This window comes from Sinohyriopsis cumingii, chromosome 11 (assembly GCF_028554795.1).
Source record: "Sinohyriopsis cumingii isolate HCF-2022 chromosome 11, ASM2855479v2, whole genome shotgun sequence".
NCBI classification, from domain to species: Eukaryota; Metazoa; Mollusca; class Bivalvia; order Unionida; family Unionidae; genus Sinohyriopsis; species Sinohyriopsis cumingii.
In genome coordinates this window covers 20,483,133-20,505,000 of record NC_142971.1, presented here as the reverse complement: position 1 = coordinate 20,505,000, position 21,868 = coordinate 20,483,133, and the positions used below count along the sequence as shown (strand labels likewise).

General features: G+C 37.6%; 1 protein-coding gene and 1 long non-coding RNA gene across 6 annotated transcripts in view; one reads left to right on the top strand and one right to left on the bottom strand.

Annotated features, from left to right (window-relative positions):
- The first annotated feature begins 3,173 nt into the window (after nucleotides 1-3,173).
- The window catches only part of LOC149787714 (aldehyde dehydrogenase family 3 member B1-like), an 84,011-nt gene continuing 65,316 nt past the window's right edge, over nucleotides 3,174-21,868 (top strand). The window contains exons 1-2 of one of the 3 annotated variants that reach the window (XM_089973909.1): nucleotides 3,174-3,244; nucleotides 4,800-4,977. In XM_089973909.1, coding sequence (XP_089830035.1) covers nucleotides 4,960-4,977 — 18 coding nt within the window. In that variant the 5' untranslated portion in view covers nucleotides 3,174-3,244; nucleotides 4,800-4,959. Of the gene's footprint in view, nucleotides 3,245-4,748; nucleotides 4,978-6,779; nucleotides 8,877-21,868 lie in introns of those variants that run through there. The other 2 variants (XM_089973910.1, XM_089973911.1) reach the window with 2 other exon arrangements.
- LOC149787715 (uncharacterized) lies at nucleotides 10,273-13,472 on the bottom strand. 3 transcript variants are annotated; one of them, XR_016424381.1, is made up of 2 exons: nucleotides 13,450-13,472; nucleotides 10,273-10,763 (listed from the first exon to the last, which is right to left on the bottom strand). It is a non-coding gene; the product is annotated as an uncharacterized LOC149787715 (long non-coding RNA). The 3 variants fall into 3 exon arrangements; XR_016424380.1 differs by lacking the exon at nucleotides 13,450-13,472 and adding an exon at nucleotides 13,066-13,204; XR_016424379.1 differs by lacking the exon at nucleotides 13,450-13,472 and adding an exon at nucleotides 12,844-13,029.

Genomic DNA, 21,868 nt, shown 5'->3' with positions numbered 1-21,868 from the left:
TGTTCCGGGGAGTTTTGCCAATTTGGCTGCGATGTCACCTCCTCGCTTTTTTTTAAAACATCTCCGGGTCTAATAGAAATAAATCTAAATTTCTTTGTACCGCATTGTACACACTTGCCAGTAAGGGCCGATCTGTTATTTCTTGTTGTAGCGGTTGTCATATCATTTGTGCCAGTACGTACTCTACACTTCACACAATATAGATCCATAATTTATGTATAGAGATATGAATATAATTGATTTTTCGGCGACTAAAACAAGAGAACCAGTTAAGCATGTTGCAGCGTTACCAAACTCGATCCGGATGATTATCATCGGACCATCTGGATCCGGCAAGACGCAATTGTTACTCAATTTAATAATGAGATGGATGAAGTGGGATAAGTTGTATTTGGTTGCTCCTAGCGTGGATGATCAACGATGCTACGAGGTGTTGAAAGATTTCAACGAGAATGCATCAGCGATCGCTAAAAAAAATGTTATTGAGTTTATTACGGATATCAATGATGCACCGGGTATTGATGATATTGATGGCGACGTTAACAATCTAGTCGTGTACGATGATGTTATGTTAGACAATCAAAAAAACCCAGCTAGGATATTTTCCAGAGGCAGGCATAAAAACACTGACGTGATATATGTCACTCAACGATACACTCAGATTCCAAAAGTAATTAGAGACAACTGTAATATTCTTGCTGTGTTCAACGGCGTTGATACACACACGCTACGAAATATTTGGCAGACATGGTGCGGCGGTGACATGGACTTTAATGTTTTTCGAAACTTTTTTAGTCATGCTCAGTCGACCCCACATGGATTCGTAACGATAAATTTACATGATCCTCGGACACGATATCGTATCGGACTTGACCAAATATTCGGTTAGTTGTAAATAATTTTCATTGTAAGCAGCAGAGGGGGCGATGACATCGACGCGGTCGTCGATGTGCTTACCGGACGCTGACGACGCTGGGGATCAGCGCGCAGAAGGTGTTAATTAAACCAAATGACGACGCGACGATCCCCCAACGACGTCGTCGTTTTTTTTTTACCAGGCGCTGACGACACTAGATCGTTGAGTTGCAGAAAGTAATAATTAAGCAAAATAACGATTGGACAAAATGTCCGATTCGCCCCCCCTGCTGCTCCCTTGGCACTTTTGTGCAGGAGTTTGTTCTGAAGCATCATCACAGCACTCTATACTGACTTCTGGTGATTCTAGGGCTGGTCGGCTTGGTGTCAGGATAATGTGACTGGGTGGGACATCATGCTACATGTCTGCGGCATGATGCCCCCTCAGTGCTAGACATCACTATAAACTGTCACACTGAAGACATAGTAGAGATATGACTGAACAATTGTTAAAGCTACGTTAAAAATACAAATCACACACACACACACACACACACACACACTTCTGGTGATTCAAAAATATTCAAGCGTGCTTGACTTTTATTGTACTCAAAGACAAAATGGCAATGACAAAAATAATACAAGTGTACTCGCACTCTCATGTCCAATCTACGTTTTTCAGTATGCATTATGCTATATTTTGTTATTAGTTAGTGTAGTGTCCTCTAGAAAATGGTCTTTAAGCTTTATCAACAATCCAACAGGGCAACCATCTGCAAGAGTACCGACCGCTCCGGTGGCCTAGTGGTTAGAGCGTCCGCCTCGGATGCGGGAGGTGGTGGGTTCCATCCCCGGTTGAGTCATACCAAAGACTTACAAAAATGGTAATGTCTGCGGCATGATGCCCCAGTGCTAGACATCACTATAAACTGCCACACTGCAGACATCGTAGAGATATGACTGAACAATTGTTAAAGCTACGTTTAAAATCCTAATCACACACACACACACACACACACACACACACACACACACACACTTCTGGTGATTCATAAATATTCAAGTGTGCTTGACTTTCATCAGCAAAATGGTAATGATAATAATAACACAAGTGTACTCGCACTCTCATGTCCAATCTACGTTTTTCAGTATGCATTATGCTATATTTTGTTATTAGTAAGTGTAGTGCCCTCCAGAACGATGCTATACTCAGAAAATAAATACTGTGAAGCTTCTATGCGTAACCATGGAAAAAATTGTGCAATAATAGTTCTTCACACAGAGCAGTTCTGTTTGCCAACAATGGTTATAATGTAACAGATTTTCCAACCGACTGTCTATCTCTCTGTTTATGATTTTGTTTTAATATCTAAGTCAGTCAAATAGTTTTTAAAAAAAATTGTGTTCGAACCTCAAAGAGCCTAAATAATGCTCTAAATCATTTCGACTTCATATTAAATGGCAACGCAGCACTCTCACAAAGAGAGGAGGTTCGAGTTGACGCGGGGTCTGCTGTTTTTTGTGGATCTTTTTGTATTTGGTGAATCTAAAGCAGGGTATGGAAAAGTCCGGCCCGCTACAGGGTTTTATCCCTTAATTTACATCATAATTTGTGGCTTTAAAAAATCACTTATCCGGCCTGCCCCCTGGAGGAAGTTGCCCATGCCTATTCTAAAGCAAGCAACGGTAATTTCATCTCATACCTCGAATTTAACCATCAATCTGGAAAACAGTAAATGCAGAGTGGTGGTGAATTGCTTACTGAGATGATAGCTGTTTCGAAAACTATGGAATTTAGGGTAAAGTGTGGGGCAATAGTTTTTTCAAAGTTTTCATTCTTCAAGATCACGTGCATGTTGGAGACTCTTCTAGGTACTGCTAACCGATTTATGGATCCAACAATAACAATCTGTTCTTACAGCTATGCTATTTTTAATTCCTTATTTATGTTTGTTGTATTGACTTAGTTCGATGCAAGTTGTTTATTGTAACTTTACTACGTGTACAATAAATAATTGGACCGGATTTCAGGTGACATACCTGTAAGCGTATATGTCGTATTACTATAAAATCGATTGGTGATCTAAATAGCGATTGCAATAACACAATTTATAGCTGTTATGAAAGTGCAATAAAAAGCCATCACATATTAAAGGGCAATGTTTAACTAACAGCTCTTAAAATATAATTTATAGCTCACCGTTGACAAGATTTAGGTCTACATCATCAAATGAAATTTGTGTTTTAAGTGTTTTGAGTTTGTAAATGTATACAAGTACTCTGTCGCCACAACATTAAATAATACACGGACTAAAAAGGTACAAATAAAGTGCATAGCGTCAGGCATGTTACTCATCTGTACGGATAGTGGCATCATCATAGCGTACAGGTAACAAGCTTTCTTTGCATTTTCCTGTCCCGAGTTCGATTTCAGGTTTTGAAACGTGCACATATGGTAGTAGTAGTAGTAGTAGTCGGAGTAATAGTCTATCCAAAGTCTGTGGTTTCCATTGGTTCCTTGTGTTCTTCTTTTTCAAGGACCTGACGTTGAGATTGCAGCGCATCAGTTATAAACGAATGTAAAATGAATGTCGCTAAAACTTTGAGTTCTCTTAAACAAGTTCACAATTCACAGAGCAGATACATATGTTGAAACTTTAACGTGGCGTCCAGTTTTATGGGGCATTAAATATTTAGGTCAAGATGACATTTTGACCAATTATAATTGTACCGAAATAGTTCAGTCATTTAGAAGAAAATAGTACGGATCACGTATATATGCTTCCCCGTGTGAGTGTGCTTGTAGGTAAGTAATGTAAATCAGAAGAAACTTCAAACTAATATTTTCTGGACAATGTTGCATTTTGATATAGTCATTTGCTGCATGTATTCAACCTTGTAAAAATAAACGCATTTTCATGATTGTATAGTTAGTGTCAGCCTGAGCACCTATGCTGCTGCCCCTAGCAAATGAAAACTCCAGTCTCGCGGTGCCAAAAAACAATAGCATCCTGATGCCCGGATTTGGAAATCTGATAGTAAGCATCTGGTTTTGCTCTATGATGGTTGAATTACTGGTCACAAGAATGGTATTCTGGGCTCCCTTAGCACCAAGCTCGGATGGGGAGGAATGGGTAGAATTTGTTGGCGTATTGAGAAATCGTTATATGTAATGTATTATACTTATATAATGTTGTGCAACGGAAAACTTTATATTCGGTCTAAACCTCCTTATATTGCGTGCAAACTTCTTTATAATGATGAGCAAAGACGAAACATTCGCAGGAGCGCGAAGGGGCTTAAGGGGGATATAATGTCTCATGGGGCGGATTAAGGCTCACTGGTGCCCTAAGCACTGACAAATCTTGGTGCCCCCCTCTTTTCCACGTACACCTGGGAAGATAACCCTAGGGTGCACCATGATCAAGAAACAGAACATTATGATCAATTTGCACTAGTTTTATCAATTTTTTTTTACAAATCTTCATTCGTTTTTTTTCTTTTCACCCTTTTCTCAACTTTGTGGTGCCCCCTTTGGCCCTGGTGCCCTAAGCACGTGCTTAGTCTGCTTAATGGTTAATACGCCCCTGATTATGTCTCACTACACAGGTACATCAGGCGCCGTAGCACGACGTAATGGCTAAAATTCTGAGACGATTTCTGGACTATCTTTTATTTAGACCTTTACTGTGCAATTTGTTTTAATAAAAAAAAATCGATTTATCCCCCAAGGCCGCGTAGGTACTACATGATATGAGGACAATACACAACATATAAAGAAACTGGTGTATAATAAAGGACAAAAGTACATCATATAAAGAAGTTTTTGCACATTATGTAAAGACAGAAACAACTCATACAAAGAAGTTGGCACATGATATAAGGACAAAAGCACATGCTATAAAGAGGTTTGTGCATAATATAATTAAATTTTTCATCTTAAGGCAGGTCTGGTGTTCCATACAGCCGTATACTGTGCCCCTCGTTATTGAATGACGGCCGCTGCCAGCGCAGATTCACATGATTCTACGTCACTGTTCGATATAGGAACAAGCGCACTAGCAACGACTTTTGCAGTTTGTCAGCCCGTAAACAAAGCCAGAGATGTCTGAATTTACACAGGTATCAACACAGTTTAGTGCATGACATACATCTCGCTTTGTACAGTATTTCTATTCAGGCAGAGGCGGCGTTAGGAGTACGCGGGGCCTAGGGCCGACCATGACCGCGCGGGGCCAGAGTATCGGTATCTCGATTGGTATGCTACTGCAAACACTGATTATGTCTAGACTAGATCAACTTTCGCGATTCGGCGGAGAACATAGCTTGACAAACTCATAGGGGTGACCTTAGGCCTGAAGCGCGGGGTCCCCTCAAGAGCGTGGCATGGGGCTCTCGCCCCACTTGCCACCCCAAACGCCGTTCATGTATCCAGATATATGGAGGGGGGGGGGGTTTACCGCCATAATTCTATGCGTGTATTTTCTAATCTTCCTTGATGCATTATTGTAAATGGTTGCTTGCAAGTGCTACTTTCATAATTGTATCCATGTATATTGTATTCTTCATTGATGCAAATTGTACGTAGCAGTTTGCAAGTGCTGCTTTCTTTCTGCATCATTGTAAATGACTGCTTACAAGTGCTACATTCATAATTCTAGTCATGAATTTTCTATTCTTCATTGATGTAAGCTGAAAATGGCTGCTGGCAAGTGCATAGATCTACTTTTCTTCTGCGTCATTGCATCTTGCAGTTTGCCAACTACTGAATTGATTCTGTCATTTGTCGTATGGCAAACGCTATGTCAGTTATTACAAGTTTTGTATATTCTGTTTATAAACTTGCCATATTACAATTACATCATTCCAACTGCTGTTTTCATACATGCTGTTGAAATGTGATATTCCAGTCATCTGCGTAACAGGCAGATCTAGACGTTGTTCTCAAAAGTAATACAACTTTTTGTTAGGTCGTCATGTACAGACTACACATTCCGTCATAGGCTAGTAACAGACATCAGTCATATGGCTACACTGAGAAGCTGAATGAATATACTATGATCTGTTTCAAAATATGCTACATTAAATTTATTTAACATCCCCTTTTCTTTAAAGAACTAGTTATCTCTACTTCATTAAATGATTAAAAGAAATACTTGGGTATGCTAGACATATAATGTATAGTAAAATCCAAACTTTATATCTTTGCTGTCTGAATCTATTATCAGATTATCAGTTCATATTACTAAACGAAATAATGTAAAATTAACTGACTAGGATCTACATGTTAAGAGTTATTAATTCACTTGTAGCACACAAAGTCTTTCAGGTAAACAGGCTCCCTGATGTTTCTCTTGGGTCTGACTCTTTGTACAGTCGTTGTCATTATATCTGAATTTGGCAATATGTCATCATTAACATTCTCTGAAAGTGAAATTCTGGAGCTATTTGTTTCGCTTGGTGTTACAGTTGTTTGATCTTTGTCGCTATTTGTAGGTACATCATTGTTCTCGTTCACGTAAAGGTACGTACGTACTTTTATCTTTGTGCGTTGTATGTGCATACAATTCCGTCTATACGTTTCTTCATCCAGCCTTTCCACGATGTACGAGCGCTCACTCATTCTTTCCTTGATTCTACCAAGTTTCCAGTTTTTCCTTCCTTGTGTTCAAAGTATTCTGACTCTTCGATACTCATTGGTTATAAGGTTCGAGCTCTCTTATCGTACCATTTCTTTATCGAGCGTTTTCGCGCTGATCGGTAGTTATATTCTTTGTTCTTTATTCACATCACTTGTCGATGGGATCATTGATCGGGGGTTTCTTCCGAAAAACACATCACTTGTCGATGGGATCATTGATCGGGGGTTTCTTCCGAAAAACACATCACTTGTCGATGGGATCATTGATCGGGGGTTTCTTCCGAAAAACACATCACTTGTCGATGGGATCATTGATCGGGGGTTTCTTCCGAAAAACATTTGAGTCGGACTAAGTCAAGTAACCTGACGCGGTACGTTTCTAAGTTCTAACAAGTCTTCATATTGATCTCTACCATCTATGAGTGTCTTTTTCAACATGTTCCGAATGACCTTAACAGCAGATTCAGCCCTTCCGTTTGCTTGCTGATGATTTGGGGATGACGTTCTGTGATTAATGTCCCATTTTTAATGGACTATACGAACTCCTCTTCTGTAAAGTGGGGTCCATTATCAGATATAATGATGGTGGGAATTCCAAATCTGGAAAATTGTTTCTTAAGTGCGGTTACAACGTGACAACAACTTGCCGTACTTAAATAGTCCACTTCTGTGAAATTTGAAAAATAGTCGATCACAACGAGATGCTATCTTTGATTTCCAACAGATCCATGCCCACCTTATTCCAAGGTCTGTCTCCATCTCTGTGCTGTAAAAGCGGCTCTCACTGGTTTCTAGGTTTGCATTCCTCACATGCTTCACATGATTCACCTATTTGTTTAATTTCTCCTGCCATTCCAGGCCAAAATATCTTTCCTCTAGCTCACCTCATCATTCTATCGTAGCCTAAATGAGCGCTGTGAAGATGATTCTTCATATCCTTTACCAATGATTTGGGAATTATAACTGCCTCTCCTTTGACAATTATTCCATCTTAAACGCTTAAGGACAATCCGCATATCAAAATATGGTAACGCTGAGTATGGCATGTTGTCTCTAGCTTCAGGCCAGCCATCAGTAACGAGTTTCATATGTAACTGTATATCATCGTCTTCCAAAGTTGCTTTCTTGACTTCTTGCAGTCTCGCAACTCAGAAGTTGTCGAACATAACGTTCAGGATCCTTGGTCATTCAGTCTTTAAAACCAGAGTTTCTAGATAAGCTCGGCTAAGGGCATCAGCGATAACAAGATTTTTTCCTTTCACAAATCTAAATTCGATGTCATATCGAAACAGTTTCATCATAATATCTTGTTATCGTTTAGGGGCTTTGCTTAAAGGCTTCTTTAGTATCGCAGCTAACGGTTTCTGATCATTTTGTATTATGACTTTTCTTCTTTATGTGTACTGGTCAAAACGTTCTAAACCTTAATGCATCGAAAGAGCTATTTTTTCAATCTGCGCCCACTTTCTGACGGTTTTAGTGACCTCGACGCAAATTCAACTGATCTACCATCCTGAAGTAAGACAGCACCCAGTCCATTCTTGCTACTATCTATTTTTAGTGCGACTTCTTTGTTTACGTTAAAATATGCCAGCACTGGTGCTTCGGTCAGCCTTTTCCTAATTCTCTGGAAAGCAGCCTCGCATTCTTCAGACCAATTCCTGACAGAATCTTTACGTGTGAGTTGACGAATCGGTCCTAGTTCATTTGCAAGGTCTGGAAGAAATTTCGCCATATACTAGATCATGGTACATAGCCTCTTCACGTCAGAAATATCCGTTGGTGTGGGCAATTCGTGTATTGCCTTGACCTTTGTGTTGTCTGCTTTGATTCCTTCACTTATTATTTTGTGACCATGGAAAATGATTTCAGTCAATCTTACTTCTTCCTTGTCATTATTTAACATGATATTCCGTCCGATGCATCGTTTGTACAAGTTTTACAATTTTCTTTCGTTGTTTAGTTTCGCCTCTTGTTCAGAGCTTTTACATTCAACAACAATTATATCATCCGATATAGTGAAAACTCCATCCATATCTCCAAGTGCTTCAGTGAGTTTTTGTTTTAAATATTTCGCTCGAGACCTTTAGTCCAATTGGTAACTTCGCCCATCTGTAACGACCGAATGGTGTAATCATTGTAGTTAGCTCACTTGATTTCTGATCAAGTCTCACATGCCAGTATGCCTCACGGACATCAAATTTTCTGAAACATTTTGCATTAACAAGTTTCGGTAACAGTTCCTCAAGTGTCGGAAGTTTCGCGTGTTCGTTCATGAGCGCAGTATTTAGTGGCTGTGGATCTATGCAAATACGCAAATTTCCATTCTGCTTTCGTACAACAGCCATCTGACTAACCCACTTAGTCGGTTCGGTAACAGGTATTATAACTTCTCATTCGACTAATTTATCTATTTCTCTCTTCACATCTTCTTGAAGTGAGAGTAGCTACTTTCTGCACGGCAATATTTTCGCTGAAATTTCGTTGTCGACTGTAAGAGTTGCTTCCCCTAGATCACAGAGTTTTGTATTGTCGACAATAGGGGGCAGGGTCCAGTTTTTATGTACAAATTTAATGTCGCAATCAGCGACCTAGTATAAAAAATCATAAAAAATCAAATACACAAGTGAGGTCAAAAAGGTCCATATTTTTAGATACCTATATTAAAACAAAGCATAAGAATATTATTCACTTGACCAGAGAAGTCAATGGCAGTTCACAGCAGAAGAGGATCATGCACCCCAACCCCTATTTTATACCTGCATTTTTCACATCCAAATGCCATTTTTGACAGCATGTGGTGCTCACAGTGCAAACGCAAGCCCTTTCCCTGGATGAAAATTTTGAAAAACATTGTCTACTAAATAGTTTGGTGCAATTCAGAATAGTTGTCATCCAAGCCGTTTTTGAGATACTCTAGTTGCCTTGAACCCACGTCTTTACTGCTATGGGAGGCTAGCTCTTCTTCCTAGCCAACTATTGGTATTTCACTATCAACATACTGCAGAGCAACTATGGAAGGTGTACATGCCTGACATCAATTTCAAGAACAACACAAGCCCAAAACACCTAATTCACAAAAATATCCATATGTCTATCAATACTAAACAATAATAGCTGAAAATGTCACACCATAGCCTTAAGTTAAGAAATTTGCCAGGGGCCAATTTACGAAACTGGACCCTGCCACCTTAAGAATTTGGCTAAAATTGGTTTATGTCAAAAGTTGTGTACATATCACATATTTAGACATGATCTAGTACAATGGTATAAAGGAAAACTTTTTGGGCACAAAACTAAAAATGGTATTATGCTTTTAAAAAAGTTACATCTTTGCGGCAAAAAGCACTGCATTATTTACATTGTGAATTATGACTGACTCCATTTCTTGAAAGATTTCAAATTGTTTGCAATCTACAATGCTCTTGGTCTTTGTTTACCACCATAGCATCAGTACAAAATCAAAATTCCTTTACAATGTTTCATGAATGTCAAGAAGAGATCTGGAAGTTATAAATTTTAGGAGGGAATGACAGAAATGCTATGTTAGGTGTCAGTGACAGAAGTGAAAAGTTTCTATAAACTCTTCTAGCAAACTTAAAGAAATCATACATTTAAGTAAATCATGTGCTTTAGAAGTACTCTTAGACTGATATAAAAGAAGTGGTTCCTAACTTTTCATTATCATTCTGGAGATGCTAATAGCAGCATCAGTGTTGTGTCAGTGTGTGTTGTGGCGGGGGGGGGGGGGGGTGTAATCACAACACAAGTCTAGCTAGTCTGGAGAAGTCAAAGTTTAATCAATTAACATCAGACAATGCTGGAATATTGATATACTGATGTGTGTGACCCTAAAAGTTACAAAGTGACATATCAAATAAATTCATTGATACATAGCCAATGAAATTGACCATACATATACAAATTACCCAGTACAATTTAACAGAGAAATCTCTTCTCAGACACCGATTTACTTACAACTGACTTTAATGTTTTCTGGAGTTTACAAAATCATAGTAAATAATAAGATAAGGTATAGAACAAATATTTAAAGTGGAAAATCCAGTTCAAGGTAAAAATCATTTCACCGGCTTGGCTTTTGATAAGCACGTACCATAAAACAACTCCTGCAGAAGCTAAATCTGTCCATCAAAGTCACTCTCTTGTACACTTAGATCAGAATGAGTATCTGGATGAGATTGAAGCTATTGTTTCTTTCAGCATGACTAACCGATTAATCCTAATCTCCTACCATGCAAACTGAGACCTGCAAAAAGAAAAGAAACCAGTGATATTGATGTACTTTTAACATTCAGTGAAAACATAAGACTTTCAGAGGAGAAACTGTGTGTATTGTCAAATGCATGAAGCTGCCACTTAATTTTAAGCTTTTCCCCCTTTGTCAACTGAACCTTGAAATTTCAAGATATATACATAACACTGAAACATTTTCTATTATCACCCAAGTGTGAGATATGAATCTCTTATGTCAACTTCAGAGTGGGGTCATGAAGGTAGAAACTATGTCGGTGTGCTAAAACTTTCATTCTTTTCACCAAAATATAGCAAGTAATATGCCATATGCATCATTATTTCTAAGACCATTCAACTGGTGACATTCAATATTCACAACAGTATGTTTATGTATGATTCCTCTGAATTCTATCTGCTCCTGTGGAGTTAAATTACTTTAAAGAATACATGTTGACATGCTATGCAATTGTTTAGGTGTGTCTGTATTGAAATGTGAATATTATTCATAAAAATAGGGGTGCAAAACCTTGACAGCTACAGAAAATGCAAGACAATACATTATGGTTACCATTTTGTTCCCATATTTAGTAAGTTAAGTCCAAAATATGCTACTTTGTCATGATGTAAACAGTTCTCACATGGAGGTACAAAACACAGTTACCTCCCTCTCCAAAAAGCATTACATACAACACTAAGTGATGTATGGAAAAAGAGAGAAGATATAATAAAGTTAATGCATACAAATTATTTAAATAAACACAAAGAAACAAAAAAGTATAATAGATGTGGCTGACTGCACCATCAAAAAATTATCAATTTTCCTTAAGGGGGCAGGGTCCAGTTTTTATGTACAAATTTAATGCCGCAATCAGCGACCTAGTATAAAAAATCATAAAAAATCAAATACACAAGTGAGGTCAAGAAGGTCCATATTTTTAGATACCTATATTAAAACAAAGCATAAGAATATTATTCACTTGACCAGAGAAGTCAATGGCAGTTCACAGCAGAAGAGGATCATGCACCCCAACCCCTATTTTATACCTGCATTTTTCACATCCAAATGCCATTTTTGACAGCATGTGGTGCTCACAGTGCAAACGCAAGCCCTTTCCCTGGATGAAAATTTTGAAAAACATTGTCTACTAAATAGTTTGATGCAATTCAGAATAGTTGTCATCCAAGCCGTTTTTGAGATACTCTAGTTGTCTTGAACCCACATCTTTACTGCTATGCAGAGGCGTAGTTATGATATTTTGTGCCCGGGGACGAACTATAAAATTGGCGCCCCAGCCCCCTCCCCGTTTAATCACATTTTTGAATATTACCTTTGTTTACTTATTATAATGTAACGTTGTAAGCCTCATTTTGGCGCCCCTGTACCTTGGCGCCCGGGGACATATGTACCCCCCTGTCCCCCCCCCCCCCCGCTACGCCTCTGCTGCTATGGGAGGCTAGCTCTTCTTCCTAGCCAACTATTGGTATTTCACTATCAACATACTGCAGAGCAACTATGGAAGGTGTACATGCCTGACATCGATTTCAAGAACAACACAAGCCCAAAACACCTAGTTCACAAATATATCCATATCTATCAATACTAAACAATAATAGCTGAAAAAGTCACACCATAGACCTTAAGTTAAGAAATTTGCCAGGGGCCAATTTACGAAACTGGACCCTGCCACCATAGCAATAAATCTGTCACTGTTAACAGTAATCAAACCCATTTGCTGAATAGTTTTCGATCCTAGGAGGCTCGGTACAACTACTCGAGTAGCAGTTGTTTCTTCCCCATTTCTCAGATTAATAATTTTCAGATCAGCTTCTCCAAGTGGTTTCATATGTGACTTATTTCACATTTTTAAGTTAGTGTTGTCGGCCTGACTTGTTCTTTACGAACATACTTCTTGCAAATAAGTGTTGATGTCAGCTATCTAACTTGAAACGCACTTCACAATTGCTGACATTCATTAATGCGGAAATTCAGCTTTTCTGGGTTTGTTTTTGTCGCCATCTGCGTCCCATACAAATTGATCATAAATACCCAAAATATGCGGTCCTGCACAATGCAAAATTATGGCCATTTGTACCTCATCTTCTTTATCAGTTGATCCACTTGCAGTTAGGTAAATCTGCACTTGTCTTTTCCAATGCTTAAAGTTGTCAGAGACGTTACCGTCTGGTACATTTAATATTGGCGGTAAGCGGAATGTGCTTTGGAGACCGTCGGCCATGTTATTATTAGCTTTTCCGCCACTAGACCAGTAGTGTGATAAAAGATGCAAAACGCGTAACTTTTAAAATCAGTTTACCTCGGACTGCAGAATTATCAACGCGTCCTTATTTGGTCTCCGCTGCCACCATGTTGATATATTGTCCACTAGGAGGGGACATACCAGTCAGCTGCTTAACAGGCAGATAAAAAAAGACGTGTTCTCAGAGCAATACAACTTTATTAGGTCATCTAGTACTAATATTAGTACCCTTACTCGCACCTCGTGGACAGGGTACTAACATGAGCATATACGCGTTAATGGAGCAAGCGCCGGGTGTGATTCATACCCGGCGCTCTTTTAGCCTAATAATAACACTTTAAAAATATTCCTTGCATATAATCCAATAAATTGAGTAGTCCTCTTTTTTAATACCGGAAGTATCGAAAATCATTGTAGAAATAGTTGTAAAATCTCGTTTACCTTTTTTAGCCGATATTTTCGTTTAGATCGTTCGCCGTATTATTTCAAATAATGATTACTTCCGTTCTCAGCCTCGTTTGTTTGTGCGCCATATAAGGACATTGACGCCTTATTTGGAAATGTAAACAAATCGTAGTAAAAATTTGGCGCCGTTTGGGTCAGAAATTCTGCGCATTAAAGTAAATATGGTTTATCGGCAACTTTGAAATTCCACCAAGAAGCGATTATTCGCACTTGATTGATAATAATATAGCGTAGAATATCCAACATATGGTCTGGCAAGCCTTACGTAGAAAAGGGGTCACGGCGAGAGTCTCGCGTTATCTGTCATGGCGGACAGGATACGGTTAGAGTGACCATGCCAATTTATTTTATCGTGTAAAGGCTTAATAAATTCATAATAAGCCAAACTTCTTTCACAACATGATTATAATTATGTAGTTGATCTCTACACTGTTTGTTTTTCTCACTTTAGTGATGATTTTTTTGTGCTCCATTACATGATATGGGATTAGTTTGTAGCCTCAACAACAACAAATCAAGTTGAGGCTACGACATCGTAGCTATAGGTCATCATGTACATACTAAACATTCCATCATAGTCTAATAACAGACATCAGTCATGTGACTACACTGAGACGCTGAATGAATCTACTATGCTCTGTTTCAAAATATGCTACATTAATTTTATTCAACAATTTGGCCTTGCAACAATGTAAATACTAAGTTTTATCAGTATCGGCTTTGTTGTCCAGCTCGTGTTGTCAACTGTTTTAATGGCATACTAGAGATTAGCATGGCATTATGACAACAGACGGCACTCTAAATTTCTGAAGTGTTTCTGTTACAAAAAATAATTAATGCACCCCACAGAGCTTTTCTGCATTCATTTTGTCGGGATAACAAGCCAAATTTAAAATTTCATCTCAGGTTAATAAATATGGTATTTTTGAGAAGGTCAAAAGCATCAGAAATAACAAACTGACTAATAAAGTATACTCCTTTTCATGGTTTATGCTCATAGCAAGTGCAAACAACTTATTTTATTGCGTGCCAAAAAACAAAAGATTTCTCCAAAAAGTGAGCATTTTATGTACAGTGTGTATACTGAAAACAAAATCCAGTAATGGAATGTTTTTTTGGGGTTAATTAATGAAACAGTCACTAAAGAATATAACCAGACTGTTCTTGAGGCACAACTTACAAATGTATGTGGTATATAACAGGAAATTTGGGGGAAATGTGCCTCGGCCAATCCAGAAGTTGCAACTTTAATTACTCAGAATTTACAATTATGAGTGTATGTCCAATCCAAAAGCCAAATTATGTGTAAAGCTTGTTTTTATTCATGTGAAAGTGAAAACCAAAAGGGATTGATAACACATACCTCCTTACTTTTCAAAAGAAATCTATAAGGACAATGTAACAAAACAATCCAGGTATTTATTCCTTTTAAATGCCTACCTGTATGAAAATTTGTTTAGACTAATTCATCTAAAAATATTGTTTTATGACATTAAGTATGTATAAAATATTGATTTTTCTCTAATATTTCCAATAAAAAGTTAAAGACAGTACTGTATATACGTTTTATTTTTATTTATTTATTTATTTTCCAGTTGCTTTATTGCATAGTTGGATTGTGCTGGCATTTTTTGTAGCACTGAAGCGCCCTCTAGTTACGTTTTTATCGCGGCGGATTTTATATCGATGAACATTGTAACTCTTTTAGACCCCTTTTTAAGGTGTACGTTAGCAATGAAGGTTTAATCGTTCAATAAAACCTTGTGCTTTCTCGAAGACCTAAGTGATTTATAGCACCTTACGAAAACAAAAACGCATACACTACAGCAGAGTGGTCGATCATCAATCCAAGTTTTGACGCACTTAAGTATTTACTTTCATCGTTTAAGAAATCTACTTCGTAGTGATATCTCTCATTACTTTGGGGGGGGGGGGGCGAGTGGCCGAGTGGTCTAAAGCGCTCACCGTTACGGATCACTGCCATCTCACCTCTGTCTGCGTGAGTTCGAGTCTCGAATTCGGCTATGTGGTTATGTGAGAAAGCTTGCCAGTAGCTTCTCGTGGGTCGGTGGTTCTTTCCGGGGGTTTCCCGGGTTCTTCCTCCACCATTTATACTGGCCGCCATGTATAGCCTATCTCGTGCTGAAAAATGGCGTTAAACCTTACAACAACAACAACAACATTACTTTGGGAACATTAGTTATTTTAGCAAAGTAAGACTCAGACTCTTCATCAGACGACCCCTGGTTGCTAGGATCGTATTTTACGTCACCCATTTTGACGCACCTCTCAGACGCCTCTTGTAATACTATTGTACATAAGCTCCGGCAAAAATAATATATTTCAGAGCAACATCAGTAGCACATAAAAAAGTTTATAGGCAAAATGACATTAAAAAAAGTTAAGCATTCCAAAGGCCGAAATCAAATTGTGGAAAATCATGTTCATATCATGATACAAATGTTTACTTGCACTTAGAAGTATTATATTTAGTGTACGATTGTTTTCCAATACTTAATTTGCATTGTTAATGTACAAAACCTCAACCTTTGAATGTATTTTGTTTAAAAACAACAATAAAAAACAGCCTTAAAACTGGTTTGCATCGTTTAAAACTTTTGTCTCTAAATGTGGAAATAATCAGACACAAAATACATAATGTTACAGGAGATTTTACTTTTATTTATTGTAATTCTTACCATTATCAAGCCAATTAAAAATGACAAATTGGTTCAAGAATTGTAAAAATATAAATATAGCACCCTTAGGTTCTAATTATTCAGTAGCTCTTTGTCACATGTAAGATTGAAAAAAAACTTATAAATTGTTTTTGAAATAAGAGTGTAGTGACGCATGATTCTGACTTATTAAATGTGCTGCTCTTTGCAATATCAAAGTAGTTTAGTGAATTATCTATGATCAGATCAGAGAGAGAGAGAGAGAGAGAGAGAGAGAGAGAGAGACAATGCACCAAAACTGCACATTTCATTAAGTTATTGTAAGTGTATACATTTATCCGGGGTTGACGAGCGTGTTTTGGGACAGTCTTAGGGTCTTTCCTTCAGCAAGTATCAACGAGAGAAAAAAAACTACTGATCTTACTCGATAATTATACAGGGTAGAATTTCACTGATCAATGTCTTTTTATTTGGTTTAATTCTGTTTAATTGTCTACATGTATCCTGGGTAGTTGAGATTGTTTTCGGATAGTCTTGTGCTAGCCCCATGACTTTCAGGGTGATAGGCAGAAAAATTAAACTGTTGGATGTCTAATTCATGCATAAAAAAGTTGTTGGAAATAATCAAACATAAAATTGCTGGACAGATTTGGGGAGGCAAACAAGTGTTAAAAACATTGCCTAAGCTTTTAGAAATTTTTTTGCTTTAATATTCTTCAAAGGAATAGCCTATGGAAATCTTAAGAATGCACACATTATGGTCAATAAGTATTGGTTGCTTGACTTGGTTATAGGTATGGAACCGACAGTCCACCATTTTTCTGCTAAATGGCTTGTCCAATCCAATGGTCAAATGCATGAATAGGTAGCAGATGTGCCTTAGATATCTTCTGATTGGGATTTCCTACCATGTGACAAGTGTGACAAGATCTATGGTACTTATAAACTTCACTTTTAATTTTCGGCAAACAAAAATGTGATAAGTCTTACTGACACTAAAATGACCAGCATAAAGAGTTTTATGGGCTAGACTATGAATTTCCTGTCTATACGAATTAGGAACAACAATTTTGATTGTTCGCTGACCAGTCATCACCAGCAGGTACATCAGGTGGTCTTCCTTTTCTCATAATGACCCCATTTTTCACAAAGTAACAAACTGGTACTTGTGTGGCTTCAATTTCTGAAACCCAGTTTTGTGCCTTCTCTGAGGAATAGTACTTAGGGGCCTATAATTCACATTAAAATGCCTTGCATGCTTATAAAGTAGCTGTTACTTTCTTTTCATATATCTTACAAATGCAGCCAGATATTGGATAGTGGTTTCTATTATTCTGTGAAGAAACAATTTTACTTATGAATCTCTCTCTCTCTCTCTCTGAGTGATTAAGACATTTAATTTGTGGAATTTACCTTATCCATTGTTCCAAGGCACATATATTAAGGACAACATGCAAAATTTAAAATTTCATCTCAGGTTCATAAATATAATAGTTTTGTGAAAGTCAAAGCATCAGAAATAACAAATGATCAAATAAAATATAGTCCTTCTCCTGGTTTCTTGCTCTTAGCAAGTGCAAACAACTTATTTTATTGCCCGCAACAACAACAAAATTTTCCAAAAAGTGAGTGTTTTTGTACAGTGTATATATCGAATATAGACTCAGTAATGGAATGTTCTTTGGGATTAATTCTTGAAAGTGTCACTAGAGAATATATATATATATATATATATATATATATATATATATATATATATATATATATATATATATATATATCGTATTTCATGTAATTTTTCGTACATGACAAATAACTAGTAATTTCAGTGTATGAAAAATTATATGTAAAATAAATAATTATCATTTGGTGGTACTGGCCGTGTACGAAAAATAAAGGGATCGTACGTGAACAAGTTCTATGGAACACACGCTACTCGACAACCTAACAGTACAAACGTACAAAGTAAACGTATATTTTCTGTCTCATTCTGCACTCAACTCAAGAATCTAATTACAATAAAAATAAAAGTACTCAAAAAGATTTTTGTTGTTATTAGTGAGCCAGAGAGAGAGAGAGAGGATTATGTCTCGGTGTGCAAGCTCGTCTGCATTTAGAGCACATGTAGCTGTTATGTTGTGTAATGTTGGCCAAATGATTAAGATGGTTTGAACATGTATAGATAATTCACGAATGACGTCATCAGCCACCATATTCGTGGTCAGCGGGCAGATTTACCGTTAACTTTATATGGTGTTTGTAAGCTGAAATGTATTCATTCAATCTCAAGATACTTTAACAAAAATTACATATATAAACAGAACGCAAATCAGTGCTTCAATGTGCCTTGATGAAAATGATAATTTTGGTGATCGCATGTAGGAGAAACTGCCAGGTTGCCCATCGTCCAGGTCAACTGGGCAGAATATCGTCTGCTAGTGACCTTATCGAGAAGCATCTGTTAGTTATGGGTATTATTTATTGGTAAATTGTACGCAACGATACGAGTCCACATAGTCAACAAATAAAGTGCAACTTGTATTTTTACAGCAACTCTAATCTCATCAAATTGCAATAAAAAATAAATAACTTGAAATCACATTTTAGTTAATGCGCGTGAGCGCGCGTATGTATGCGAGAGAGAGAGAGAGAGAGAGAGAGAGAGAGAGATATGAAACAAAATGTTGTCAGTGTACAAGACAGTGTTTATTAAGGGTAGTTTTTATTTGTAGCTTTTGCAATGAGACAAAAAAAAAAAAGAAAAAAAAAGAAGGCTATTTTCAGTTACCTGACGATTGTGATAATCCTTATGTATTACGACCCTGCTATATTCCATTATCAATAAACACCGCTAAATCAACAATTCATTCTTGTATTAATTACGATGCACATGTACATTGTCACAACAACCACATGGCTATCCAGTGTTATTTACACGGTAATTAAACATGTTAGCGCTTTGGTTATCCAGTTGAAACCAGATTGAGGGCAAGAATGGACAGGAGAGGTCAAATCAGTGAGGCTGCCAGTAGGGAAACGAGGCTCTCTTTAGGGTTGTTGACACCTTTAGCTCTTCCCAGCATGTTAACTGGTTTGAACATTTAGGTGACACTCTGGTGTTCCGGAATAGGTGTGTTTCGGTGTGGGTTTCCCTATCCACCCAATTTGTGTTTCAAGTTTTTGTGTTTAAAATAATAAAATATTTACATAAAATAAGTGTAATTTTGTCAGGGTTGCTCTATGTTTTGTTCGTCAAATCATAGAGTTGAAATCATTCCAAAAAAAAAAACTTGGGGGATATGTTTCCTTCCCTTTGCCTGGGCTGGCAGTGGACCTGAATACTAACCTCCCTTGCTTAGAACTTAGGGTTGTACTACCTCCTTTTGGTCCCATTAGTTTTGTATGTTGAAAGTGACTCTGCCAAAGTCATTTTTGTGTTATGCAGTTGTGAGTGCTTTGTTGTAATGTTCCCTTTGGTTGTAAGGACAGCTATATTTAGGGAAATGATAATATGTCAATGTGCTATTGAAGCCGTTGTCCATACAGCAGATGTTATAAGGACAAGCGAGCATACGCATTACTTGTTATTCGAACTCGCCAATAAAGATACAGTGAGGTATATCGTCATGAACGGCGTTTTGGGGTGGCAAATGGGGAGACCGCCCCAGGCCCCGCTATAGGGGGGGGGGGCGGCAGCGTTTCAGGCCTAAGGTCATCCTTATGAGTTTGTCAAGCTATATTTTCCGCCAAATCGCGAAAGTTGATCTAGTCTAGACATAATCAGTGTTTGCAGTAGCATACCAATCGAGATACCGATACTCTGGCCCCGCGCGGTCATGGTCGGCCCTAGGCCCCGCGTACTCCTAACGCCGCCTCTGTATATCGTAGAATAGATTTGCAATAAAATGTTAATTATATCCACGTCAAAACAGAACAAGCACTTAAAAGATGGTGTGTATGTATGTATGTATGTATGTATATATATATATATATATATATATATATATATATATATATATGAATGAATGGATTTAACGGAGTCCGTGACTTTCAAATTTGCGATGGAAAATGACAAGGTTTTTATATTTTACGTTTGTATGACTATAATGAAACAATAAGACTAGTTGACCAATGGTCTGTGGTCTTCAACTTAGCATGTACTGAGATGTAATTTTTGTTGGATGAGAAAACATCAAAGGGTTTTCGAATTCGTTTTAAAATGCACGTGGTGTTCCGTTACGGTGATGGTCTTAATCAAGAGAACTAATTAATGATAGTATTTAAAAGTATGGTCTGTGAAGTCCTTTGGCCATTTGTTAATAAACACCAGTAGATACTGTAATGACAATAAGAGAGCTTATGCACACGGGCGCCCGCAGGATTTTTTGTTGGGCTTGGGGCAGTCAGTCACGGCCAGGAGAGTTAGTATAGTAAGCAGCCTGAAACTAAAGCTGATATTTACTAAGCGTTTTGAACTGAATCTTGTGACATATTTTCAGCTTCATTTGCATGAATAAACTTGTAAGGAATTTATCTATAGATATATATTTGCAGTATGATTTGGAGGGAAGGGTCATGTGACCCCCCCCCCGGACCTATGCTGCGGGCACCCATGCTTATGCATCAATCATTGTATTTTCTCACCAACAATTAATTATTAATTTTTGTAAAAACAAAAATGGCAATACGGTATTTTCGATATTTTTTGCAAACGTAAATCTTCTTAGTAGAAATTTTATGTCCGATAATTTAATAGATTTTTTCAACAAATACAAAGTGATAGGTACGAAAAATTATGATACATTTAAATAATTATTATTTTGATAACTGGATTGTGTATGAAAAATCAAAGGGTACGAAAAAATACATGAAAAATGGTATATATATATATATATATATATATATATATATATATATATATATATATATATATATATATGTGTGTGTGTGTGTGTGTGTGTGTGTGTGTAGAAAATCAAAGTTTTAAAATATGGTACCCGGTATTTTGGTTGTTGTTGTTGTTGTTCTAGGGTTGAACGCCATTTTTCAGCACAAGATAGGCTATACATGGCAGCCAGTATAACTGGTGGAGGAAGAACCCTGGAAAACCCAGGGAAGAACCACCGACCCACGAGAAGCTACTGGCAGGCTTTCCCACGTGCCCACGCTAGCCGAGCCTTGGACTCGAACCCACGCAGACAGAGGTGAGATGGCAGTGATCCGGAACGGTGAGCGCTTTAGACCACTCGGCCCCGCCCAATATTTTGGTGATAGACTCGGAGGGTTGGATTATCTTGGAAAGGTATAAGGTGATGTTTTATTCTAAGTTAATGAAACAGAAAGGGTTAGTGATGGATCCTGAATCGCAGTTTGATGTGTCTTGATGGTGGTGGTGGTGGGGAGAAGGGGGGGGGGAGGGTGGCGCGAAGTTCTACAATAATAAAATACTGTTTCACCTTTTTCAATATAATATCAGCACTTCTGGAGCAAATGCCATCTTGAGGCTTCACACACACACACACACACACACACACACACACATACATACATACATACATGCATACATACATATAAATATACACCAGACAACGGAAAGTGCTATCCTTGGATTCCTAAAGAAGAACGCTTAATAGTAGCAGGCAGAATTAATAATTTAATACAAATAATACTCTCATACAGGTTAGAGAATTTTTAATTCGTACTCTACGGAGATTCTA